Genomic DNA, 12,456 nt, shown 5'->3' with positions numbered 1-12,456 from the left:
CCCTCCCTTGTGCCCCAGGTCCAATATGTCTTTCTCCTCCACCCATACAGCGTCTCTCCCTTCTTCCCATCCACTGTCATGCCCAACATTTCTCCCTCTCTTCTCCGTGCACCATCTCTCCCTCCCCTCCAGCCCCATATACAAGATTTCTCCCTTTCTTGCCCCCCTCTACCCCTTTGTCTCTCTCTCTTCCTTCCCTCCACCCTCATGCACCATCTCTCCCTCCTCTTCACCTGTGTCCAACATTTCTCCCTGTGTTCTCCCTCCCCCTCCATGCAACATTTCTCCTTCTCCATCCACCCCATATCTCTTGTCCCTATCCCCCTCTCCCTCCAGGCAGCATTTCTCCCTCTCCTCCCACTAAACAAGATTTCTCCCTCTGCTCCGCTGCCTGCCCGGTACCTTGGCAGAGTGAGCGCACCAAATGTAGCTATGCGCACCTCTCCCCAGGCTCCGCTTCGCCGCATGATCGTCGCTCCCTGCACTCTTCCTCTCGCCCGCCACGCTGCACGCTGCGCAGGCATTCACACAGGCAGCCGCGCTCCCCCCCGCCGCGTCCATCCGGTCCTCTGATGCACTTCCTGTTAGGACCGGATAGACGCGGCAGGGGAGAGCACAGCCGCCTGCATGAATTGCAGCACCGCGCGACAGGCAAGAAGAAGAGTGCTGAGGAGAGGAAGTGACGTCACGGCCCAAGATGGTGGTGTGATCGTGGAGCTCCGAAGGGGCTAATGTGAAAAAGCGCTAGAAAACTTACCCTATTGGAGAGAGGACTGTATTAAACGCATTGGAGCGCAGGTCCCGGGATATGCCGCCCAAAAAATCGCTGGAGCAGTTCCGATTCACGCCGGAGCGAAGCGGCACGGCGAGCAAGGGGAAGGAGAGTTCGGAGCTGCGGGGAAAGAAAATGGCGCCGGTAATGGAATCCCCGGAGCATGCAGAACGAACGGAGGACAGCCAGGAGGAAGTGAGCATGATGCCGGCGGCAGTGGCCGAGCTATTGAAAGAATTGAAGGCAGAGTTTGCGGGAGTCAGAAAGGACGTCCAAAGTGCCCTTAAAGATATACGGGCGGAAGTTTCGGAGCTAGGTTCCCGCATAGGTGAGGTGGAGGAGGGGATGGGGACCATGCGGTCAGAACTGGAGTCAGTTAAAAAACGAGTGTTTGTGGAACAGGAGGAATTGAAACAGCTTAAAGAACAAGTGGAGGATCTCGAGAACAGGTCCCGCCGAAATAATTTACGCTTTAAGGGGATCCCCGAACTGGACCTCTTTAATAACTGTGAGGCGGTAGTTCGGGAACTTTGCCAAAACATACTGGCTTCAGATTCGGTGGGTTCCCCTCCTGAAATTCGAATACAAAGGGCCCATCGTGCGGCGGGACCGCGGAGAGATTCGAATCCAAGAGATGTGGTGGCCTGTTTCCTAGACTTTCCTATAAAAGAGCAAATTCTGAGGAGAGCACGGCTGAGTAAAGAATTTGAATGGAAAACCTATAAGATAGGTGTTTTCCAGGACCTAGCTCGAGTCACGCTGCAAAAACGAGGGAGCTTCAGAGAAGTCACCGGTTTCATGAGAGCTAGAGGGATCAGATACAGATGGCTTTTCCCCTTTGCGGTGTGGATTACAGTGGAAGGAAAATCCCGCAAAGTTACAACAGCGACGGAAGCATGGGCGGCACTACGTTCCATGGGATGCAAGGACATACCAGCACAGACCCGGGAATCAAGAGAAGAAGTAGCACCAAGGAGAGACTCTGCATGGCAGGTTGTAGTGGAACATGGGAAAAAGGGAGAAAAACAAATAGCTTGAGGCCTAATTGGGTCTGGAATGGACTGACTCTGACAAGTGGAGAGATAAGGTGGTTGTACCACCATTTCCCCCCCCCCCCCCCTTTTTGGGGTGTTTTTTTTTTTTTTTTTTTTTTTTCTTTCTTCTCTTCTATTGATATTAGAGAGCAGGTGGTTGATAAAAGGAGCTGGGAGGCTATGAAAGATTTGCGAACTGAGATGCCTAACCAGACTGGAAAAGAACAAGCTGGAGGGAGAGTGGAGACTACACGCTGCATCTTTTGAGAGAGAGATGACTGACAAACAGTTAAGACCTGTATGAGAACATATTGGGTTTGGTTAAACTCAGGTTGATGGGAAGATATGAACGACTTGCAATTGGGGGCCGCAGCCAGATTGGAGGGGGTGGGAGGGCTGTATCTGGAAGAGAGAGATGTCTGATAATCCACTAAGTAAGGCCTCCCCCCCCCCTTTTTTTTTTTTTTTTTTAGTTTACCTTTATTACTATTATTAGTCAGTGGAGTCTTTGATCTGATACAGAGCCCTGATTGTATTTTGGGGATTGATATAACTGACATTGTAAGTCGGGACTGTTAAAGTGTTATGTCCGGGAGGGGGGGGTTGCGGTGAACAGAGGGTGGTTGATTTCTTTATACAGATCCATGCCTCTGGGCGGCTACGTACTTGTTCCTCAATGGCTGATCATGCACAGAGATCGGCAAAGGGTGGGGGGATGGGTAGGGAGGGTGGGGATAAGGGAAAGGGGAAGGGTAAGGTGGGAGGGGGAGGGGGGAACAGAGGGAGGGTTGTGGTAGGCTCATGGAATGTGAATGGACTTAACAACCAGGGGAAACGCAGTCGAATATTCAAAGAACTAAATAGATTAAATTGGGAGATTACGATGCTTCAGGAAACACACTTGAGGCCAAGGGATGCACATTTGTTACGACACAGGTCATATCGAGAAGTTCTGGTCCACCAGGGTAAGGAGAACAGGAGAGTAGGAGGAGTGGCGATATTAGTGAAGCACAACTGTGGGTTGATAATACAAGAGGAATTTCGGGACTCGAGTGGCAGATGCTTGGGTATCAGGGGACTGTGGCAGGGTAGGGAGATCACGCTTCTCAATCTGTATGCACCTAATGAAGATCAGAGGCAATTTTTTGACAACCTGATGAAGGAAATACAGGGGTTCATTAGAGGTCAGGTGATTATAGGAGGGGACTTTAACCTGGTTCCGGACATAGTGCTGGACCATTCGTCCAAGGGTATGGGGCAAGCGGGGAGTGTTGGGCGTAAGGCTATGAAGCGATTTTTGAAAGAAAACGAGGTGGTTGATTGCTGGAGATTAATGCATGGGACACAGAGAGATTACACACATTTCTCGCATGCGGCTCAGACCTATGCGAGACTGGATAGCTTATGGGTCCATCGAAATAGCTGGCCCATGGTAGAAGCAGCCGAAATTGAACCATGTCATGTTCCTGACCATGCGCCCATCTGGATAAAGCTAAAGGGATTGGGAGGTAAGTCAGGCAGAGGGGTGTGGAAGTTAAATGACACCTTATTGGGGGATGAAGTGGTAAGGGAGGAAATTAGACAAACAATGCAGGACTTCTATCACTTTAATGATAATGGGGAGGTTAAGGATGAGACGCTCTGGGATGCAATGAAAGCAGTCATTAGGGGAGTGTTGATAAAGTGGGGGGCGAGGAAGAAAAGAGAGCGGGGACAACAGTTATTAGACTTGCGAACGCGATTGATCAAGGTAGAAAAGCAACATAAGCAGCGTCCTACGCTACAGTTGGGAGAGGAACTTAGAAGGATAAGAGGAGCACTGGCTCAGTGGCAGATGATTGAAATAGATCATATGCGAGCCAGACTGAAACAGCAGACCTTTGAATCTGCCAATAAGGCAGGGGCCTATCTGGCTCGGATGTTAAGAGCTAGAAGATCCAAGGCGCTGATTCAACAATTGAGGGATGGTAGTGGTGGATGGCACCATACTGATACTGATATTGCGGGGTGCTTTGAGGCCTACTATAAGGAGCTATATAAAAAGGAGGGGAGTAAGACAATGGGGGAAATTGCCCAATATCTTGACAAGATAGAATTGAAATGTTTAAATGAGGCTGAAAAGGCCCGTTTGGGAGAGCCGCTAAGATTGGGAGAGGTGCAGAGGGTCATTAAGAATCTACCGAACGGGAAAGCCCCGGGTTTGGATGGGTATACGGCCCGGTTTTATAAGTGCTTCATAGAAGAACTAGGGCCCCGGCTTCTTAGCTTAGGGAATGGAATATTAGAGGGGGGGGGATGTACGAGCTCAATGATGGAGGCAGGTATTTCCTTGTTGCCCAAACCAGGTAAGGATCCTACATCTTGTGGTTCTTACAGACCCATTTCCCTTTTAAATACTGATGTCAAGATTTTGGCCAAGGTTTTGGCCAATAGGCTGGGGGGGGTTTTACAGAAATTGATAGGAGACGACCAGTCAGGATTTATTCCAGGCCGGCAGGTGGGAGACAATATACGTCGCACATTACATTTACAGTGGGAGGCGCAACATAGATGTCCAGGGGTGGTGTTTTTGGCAGTTGATGCAGAGAAGGCCTTCGACAGAGTCGAATGGGGTTTTCTGAAGGCCGTGATGCAGAGAATGGGCCTTGGGGAAAATTTTTGCAAGTGGGTCATGGCGTTATATGCCTCGCCCAGGGCATGTCTGTGCGTTAATGGCCAATACACTTCCTTTTTCCCAATAGGAAGAGGGACAAGACAGGGATGTCCCCTGTCGCCCTTATTATTTGCCTTATATGTAGAGCCCTTAGCAGAACTTTTGCGAACTCACCCCGAATATCGGGGTATAGTGGCGGGACGGAGAGAACATCGTTTGTCACTTTATGCAGATGACTTATTACTCTATGTCAGGGAACCAGAGATTACGCTGAGGGTGGTGGTAGAGGTATTGGGGGAGTATGAGCAATTTGCGGGGTTGCGGGTAAACATGGATAAGAGTGTAGGGATGGGGGTATCTGTCTCCCAGGAAGAGGAGGCTCTCTTGGAACGGTTGTTCGGTTTTAGGTGGGCTAAGTCTCACATTAGATATCTGGGGGTTCAGATCCCTAAAGATCTGAGTAGGATATACAATCTTAATTACGGGAAGACAGTGGATAAGATTAAGATGGACCTTTCTAGGTGGAAGGGGATGTGGTTATCCTGGTGGGGGAAAATATCAGTGATAAAAATGAATGTGTTGCCCAGGTTACTATTTCTCTTTCAGTGTTTACCTGTTGCAGTCCCCAGGAAAAAATTAAGACAGTTACAAAGACAGGTTTTACAATTTGTATGGGGAGATAAACATCCACGTTTGGCAGGCAGAGTGATGTGGGGTGAGGTAGAAAGGGGGGGAAGGGCAGTGCCACGGATCGAGTGGTATTATATGGCAGCGCAAATTAAGATGGTTGCGGAATGGCAACGAGATAGGTTAAAACCAGCGGGTCAAGTGGAGCAATCCTATTTCCCACAAAGAGCATTAAAATCATTATTATGGACAACTGAGGGGGCAGGGAGGGTGTTGGAGGGGATAGAAAACCCTTATCTTAGACATCTGTTGGGGACTTGGAGAGACTTCCGGGCTCAGATGGGACAGGGTAAGGGCGTATCCACAAGGGCAGAGATACGATGGGAACCGAGTTTCAGAGCGGGGAGGGAGAGCGGGGTCTTCAAGAGGTGGGCACACTTAGGCCTCGTGAGTTTCCGGGATGTATTACTGGGGGACAGAGTTAAAAATTTTGAGGAGTTGAGGGATAAACATGGGCTCCCAAAAGAAGATTTCTTCTCATATTTGCAGATTAAGTCTTATTTGGAGACAAGGGGGTGGAAAGGAGAGAACCCACAGGAGAGAGAGAGTCTGGAGAATTTGTGGGGGTTGTTACAGAAAGTACCTAGGCACATATCAGTGATTTATAGATTTATGAGGGGTAATGACCCTGCCCCTTATGGATTTCAGGCGGCGTGGGAAAAAGACTTGGGATGTAGCTTTGATGAGCAGGAATGGGAGAAGATTTGCAGAGAGGTACAAAAAGCGTCCACGTGTGCTTTGGTACAAGAAAATGCATACAAAGTCTTGACCAGGTGGTATTATACACCGGAGAGACTAAAACGCATGTTTCCCAATGCCTCTGATCTTTGTTGGAGATGTAGGCAGAAGAAGGGATCTTTTATTCATATCTGGTGGTTCTGCCCCAAATTGGGAATATTTTGGCAGACAGTGATGAAAAATTTAGTAAAAATGACGGGGGAGTCCCTAGTGTGTAGTCCTCAAGCGTGTTTGTTGGGATTGTACAATGAGGGCACCTCCTGGGAACGGAGCAAGTTACTCCGATGGGGACTGGCCGCGGCAAAATGCCTTATAGCACGCGGATGGCGAACTCCTGACCCACCAGCAATGGGAGATTGGAAGAACAGGTTGGAATCACTTATAAATATGGAACGCCTCACGGCATATCGCCGAGATGGGGAGTTGAGACGTAGGCGGAGTTGGTCTAGACTGCTGAATAGCCTGGAGAAAATTAAGCCTTAAGGAAAAGGGGGGGGGGGGTATAGGGGTTGGGGGGGATTGAGGGGGGGAGGGGAAGAGGGACAATTGAGACATGGGGGTTTTTTTTTTTTTTTTTTTTTTTTTTTTTTCTTTTTCCCTTTTTCTTTCTTTTCTTATTGGGATAAAAGATAGGCAGTTATAAATAGTTTGGAATACAGTGGAATGTATGCTTAAAGGTAGCTTCGTAGGATATATAGAGGAAAAGATGAATCCATGATGTTGATGTAATAATTAATCTAGCAGATGTTGTTCCTAAGACCTGTAAGGATATAACCCTGTTAGGACATTTTGTGCATTTTCAAAGAAATTGAGGCTGGTTGGAAGCTGAATTGGATGTTTTATACTGTTTATTTAAAGACATAATAAAAAATTTAAAGATGAAAAAAAAAAAAAAAAAAAGAAGAAGAGTGCTGAGCGATGCAGCGAAGCGGAGCCTGGGGAGAAGCAGCGAGCGAAAGATGTGAATGGGCGGGCCTGGAGGGAAAGTGGGTGGGCCTGGGCCCACCCAGGCCCACCCGTGGCTACGCCCCTGGTGTGTCCCACCGAAATTCTGGATGCTCTCGCGACACCTTTAGCAGGTTTTCTTTCAATTTGAAGTCCACAAAGCATGCAACCAGATCTCTGGGCTGATTACTTCGAGGCGCCCCCAGCGCCCTGTGCGCCCATTCTAGTGCAATCTCTGATGGTTCTTTGTCGATCTGTATCTCTTTCAGCAGCGCACATGCCATCTGCTGTATGGTCAACTCACAATTGGTATATGCTGGGATTTCTGGTAGACCACGAAATCTTAAATTATGGCGCCTGCTCCGATTTTCAATGTCCTCCATTTTATTCCATAATTGTTGTATGTTCTGTTTATCTTCGCCAGCCTGCTCACTGATCGACTGCAATATCTCCATTTGCTCCTCTAGCCGCTCTTCCGTTTCTGTTACTCAGATTCCCAGCGCACCGATTTCGCCCCTGAGATCTGCCCCTTGGGTGTTCAAGTCAGTGCGCATCGCTTTCAGTTCCCCTGTGATCTCTTTCAGCCATTCTCGAATCTCCACCAAGGGGTCTCTCTCTGGGGGTTGCTCTGCTTCCTGTGTAAAAAGCAATTGGGATCCCATCTCCGTTGGTTGTGGCGCTTGGTCTTGCATGGCCGGCTCCGTCATCATGGTTTTTTGCACCGTACCAGTATGCGATGCCGACGTACTAGGCCCCGTATAAGTAAATCCTGCTAGTGATGCCTTCGACGCCCGGGAACTTGTGCTCATTCTGTTCCCACTCACTTCCAACACTGATTAGTATTGCTGGCGTCCCATTTTCGCTACTCTAGCCGCTCACAACTGATGCTTTTGCTCTGGGGCAGCTGGAGCTCTTCACTCAATCAGCCATCTTGGCTCGGTGACGTCACTTCTCCCCTCTTTGCAACCTTTGAGGCTTCATTTTCTTTATAAAATAAACTGTGAATAAGCCCCTCTTTGCCCTCATAATCCAGGCGATCAGTTCTAAAATTACCCTGATAGTGCCACAGCAGAGTGAGGGTGTTCCACCTACTATATGTTCAATATTCAGCAGCTATTTGTAAATTTAAGCAGTTTAATTTAGATCAGAATAAAAGCTGCCCTAAATTCAATCACTCAGCTATATGTACAGCAGCTGGATATTGCTACTGGATACTGTTGGAAGCGGTGACTGCATTACCCGTTACCACATAATTGTAAGTGCTATTTGTGCTCTAAAATTAGAGAATACTAGCAAGTATGCATGTGAATGTAACATTCATGCACATAGGTGCTAGGTGTGTGCTCAGCAAAATTCTATAATTTTAACAAGGGGGAGTTCACAGGGGAGAAGTGGGACCAATATTTATGCACAAAACTTACAGAATACTGTAAGTTAGGCACTGAAGTGCCACATTTAAACACACGTATTTATACCTGCTATTGGCATGGTATAAGTGGGTGCACCTAATGTAGGCGCGTAGATGCCAATTTACACAATTATGAATCTTGGTGCCAAGATGCCACAATAAAATTAGCTTTCAGTGCACTGAATATCTGTGCCCAACATGGCATCCAGTTATAGAATTGCCTCCAATATGTTTATGTAGTGCTGCTGCCTATTGGTTAGAGCAGCAGACTGAATAAATGTGTTTTTATAAAATGTCATAGCTGGGGTTTAAATAATATACAGCCACAGCTACTGCTAAACCTGGGTGAATCTCTTCATAAAGGCGGTTAATAAATATAAATAAATATTGACCTGTTGTTTTTCTGTCCCTTTTTACCTTTGATGGAGTAGCTGGTCAGTGATAATAACCCATGTAAGCATAGCAAGAAAAGGAGTATGTTTACACATGGGATCAAGATATTAAGAGCTGGACTACTTTTATTTCTCCCCTCTCCCCCCCCCCCCCCCCCCCCATTTCCCTAAATTACCATTGAGAAAAAAAAGCGCAGGATTAAAGTAAAATATATATTTTTCCATAATAATGATATTTAATCTACATATCTACATATTCCTTTGCATATTTATAGTTTTCAGAATGTAGGTAGTGCTGTTCTTTAACTTTTTAACCTTGGGCATTAGGATTGTGCATTGGACTTCCTTAACATTGCATTGAGTTACTGGGCATTCAGTGATGTGCACTTATTTTTTTGATGTTCCAGGTAAGAGGGGCTTTCACTTCATTAACTAAAGAAGCAAAGAAATCTTTTCGAAGTAAACACCTGGTAACATTTCATGAAGTCATGACCCACACTTGGGAGAAGCTGTTATCATTCCTTGGTCAGCCAAGGTATAAGTCAACTGAGAGCAATTTGGTGCAAAGCAGTGTAAGTTATTTGAAAGTAAGAACCTCTTATGTCCTGATCCATGCATAAGATTAACATTTTCATTAAACAAATAAAAATGAAACATTATGATATGTAACTATGGTATGTGAATATTTGGCTCCTGTGCACTAAAACTCTTGATAAAAAATGTTAGCATCCATGAACTAAATATTGTAACCGCATGCTACAAACGCTCTTAATGGGAAATGCACATACATGGACATTTTCAAATCCTCAGGCAGGCTTTTCCAGTAAAAGCCCACCTGCAGAAACAACAGAAGCAAACAATCCCATGTCCTTTCCTCCAAATTCTGTATATGGCACCTTAAGTTGTGTGCGCTGTGTGCACAACTTGATTAACAAGCCAATCAGCGCTGATAATTGGTACTTAACAACCAATTAGCAGCTCTTAGAATTTACGCACACATCTTACATTCTACAACATGAATGCAGTCGATAAGGGGGCATGGTTATGGGTGTGGAGTGAGCAGGTTGTGGGAATTTCAAAAAACTATACGCACTATTATGGAATATACCTGATCTGCGCAGAAGATAGGCTCGGATATTTACGCCTGGTTTTAAGTGGCCTAAATGGGTGTGCCTAAATTTTAGTTGTAAGAACAGCACGTGAGCATATTCTATAAAGTACGCCATAAACATTGGCGCATGGTTTTTTGGTGCCAGTGTTTATGGCGCAGTATATAGAATTTACCCCCTTGTACTCACAGAGCAGGTTTTGTGTGTTATAAACTGCACGTTTTCTCACGGATTCTATTTTGGGCGCCAATATTTAGGTGCTCACAACCCAAAAGGGGGCATGGCCATGGGAGGTGCATAGGCCATAGGGCGCTCCTAAAATTTGCACACAGTGTTACAGAATACCGGGGATATGCGCCCAAATTGGTCACCAGGAACGACACCTGGTTTCAGCAGGCGTAAGTCCTGGTATCCAAATGTGGGCGCCGAAATCGTCACTTAACATTGTTCTACAATGGGAGCTCATCTTTGAGTGCCCATTATGGAATAACATTGAGTGCTGATTTTTTCAACACCAATTTTTTTCAATGCCAATTTTTAAGCGCCCTTTATTCTCAGTGAAAACTGGGCTTCAATGGCATGTAAACAGAAATTACAGCAACATAGTTCAGTCATTACTTTTTTAATCATATGTTCTTTTGATATTAGAATTTCTACTTGGATGAGTTTGAAAACCTGATGGATGAACTGCTTTTTCATCTTAACACCTTCTCAGACAGCCTTCACCACTTGCTTCCAACAAAGAAACGCAACTACGCCGAGGAGGAAGAAGAGGAAAATGCTTTGGCATCTGCATCTGATTACTGCTGCAGTGTAGCCTCTGAGGTAAGCGTGGCACTATAAGGACAACTGTTTAACAAGGTACCTATAATTAGCATCCAAAGGGCATGTTTTAAGAGCCTATTGTATAAAAAAAAAAAGTAGGTGCATACTTTTCTTTATAGAATACTAGTGTAACTGGATAAATACACAGGTATATTTGTGAGTGACATTGCCGAAGGGTTAGAAGGTAAAGTTTGCCTATTTGCGGATGATACTAAGATCTGTAACAGAGTGGACACCCGGGAGGGAGTGGAAAACTTGAAAAAGGATCTGAGGAAGCTAGAAGAATGGTCTGAGGTTTGGCAATTAAAAGTCAGTGCGAAGAAATGCAAAGTGATGCACTTAGGGAATAGAAATCCACGGGAGACGTATGTGTTAGGCGGGGAGAGTCTGATAGGTACGGGCGGAGAGAGGGATCTTGGGGTGATAGTATCTGAGGATTTGAAGGAGACGAAACAGTGTGACAAGGCGGTGGCCGTAGCTAGAAGGTTGTTAGGCTGTATAGAGAGAGGTGTGACCAGCAGAAGAAAGGGGGTGTTGATGCCCCTGTATAAGTCATTGGTGAGGCCCCACCTGGAGTATTGTGTTCAGTTTTGGAGGCCATATCTTGTTAAGGATGTAAAAAGAATTGAAGCGGTGCAAAAAAAGCTACGAGAATGGTATGGGATTTGCGTTACAAGACGTATGAGGAGAGACTTGCTGAACTAAACATGTATACTCTGGAGGAAAGGAGAAACAGGGGTGATATGATACAGACGTCAAATATTTGAAAGGTATTAATCCGCAAACGAACCTTTTCCGGAGATGGGAAGAGGGTAGAACGAGAGGACATGAAATGAGATTGAAGGGGGACAGACTAAAGAAAAATGTCAGGAAGTATTTTTTTCACGGAGAGAGTAGTGGATGCTTGGAATGCCCTCCCGCAGGAGGTGGTGGAAATGAAAACGGTAACGGAATTCAAACATGCATGAGATAAGCATAAAGGAATCCTGTGCCGAAGGAATGGATCCTCAGGAGCTTAGTCAAGATCGGGAGGCGGGGCTGGTGGTTGGGAGGCAGGGATAGTGCTGAGCAGACTTATACGGTCTGTGCCAGAGCCGGTGGTGGGAAATGGGACTGGTGGTTGGGAGGCAGGGATAGTGCTGGACAGACTTGTACGGTCTGTGCCAGAGCCGGTGGTTGGGAGGCAGGGCTGGTGGTTGGGAGGTGAGGATAGTGCTGGGCAGACTTATACGGTCTGTTTCAGAGCCGGTGGTTGGGAGGCGGGGATAGTGCTGGGCAGACTTATACGGTCTGTGCCCTGAAGAGCACAGGTACAAATCAAAGTAGGGTATACACAAAAAGCAGCAAATATGAGTTATCTTGTTGGGCAGACTGGATGGACCGTGCAGGTCTTTTTCTGCCGTCATCTACTATGTTACTATGTATGGGCGTAGTCATGAGTGCTTACGCCAGCCACAGAGCTTACCTTAGGGGTCCTTTAAGGAAAATGTGTTAAAAAGTGGCATATGTTCAGTGGTGTGCTGGAGCCGGCTCGGTCTGGCTCGCAAGAGCCGCTTGTTAAATTTTGACAGCTTGGGGGCGAGCCGGCTCCATTACGGGAGGTAAGCATGGCAGGAGGGCGCCATAACAGGCCATGCTTACCTCCCCTCCCAAACATGTCCAGCGATTGTCCTTCGCCCCCACCATCCCCTCCCGCTCCCATCCATCTTTTTTATTACCTCTCCGTTGAAGCTTGCGTTATTTAAAGCCCCGCTGCCCATCTCCAGCCTTCCCTGTTTGCTTTGATGAGTTCGTTCAGACGTCAGAAGGCGGGACTAAGGGCACGAACGAACTCATCGAAGCAAACAGGGAAGGCTGGAGACGGGCAGCAGGGCTTTAAATAACGCGCGCTTC

At 46.7% G+C, this 12,456-nt stretch overlaps 1 protein-coding gene across 1 annotated transcript in view; it reads left to right on the top strand.

Moving 5' to 3' along the window:
* The window catches only part of LOC115474075 (polycystic kidney disease protein 1-like 1), an 889,490-nt gene that overhangs the window by 804,016 nt on the left and 73,018 nt on the right, over nt 1–12,456 (top strand). The window contains exons 31-32 of the mRNA XM_030209391.1: nt 9,037–9,201; nt 10,387–10,563. Of these exons, the coding sequence (XP_030065251.1) occupies nt 9,037–9,201; nt 10,387–10,563 (342 nt within the window). The remainder of the gene's footprint in view (nt 1–9,036; nt 9,202–10,386; nt 10,564–12,456) is intronic.

Source organism: Microcaecilia unicolor, chromosome 1 (genome assembly GCF_901765095.1).
Source record: "Microcaecilia unicolor chromosome 1, aMicUni1.1, whole genome shotgun sequence".
Classification (NCBI taxonomy): Eukaryota; Metazoa; Chordata; class Amphibia; order Gymnophiona; family Siphonopidae; genus Microcaecilia; species Microcaecilia unicolor.
This window is presented reverse-complemented; position numbering and strand designations above follow the sequence as displayed.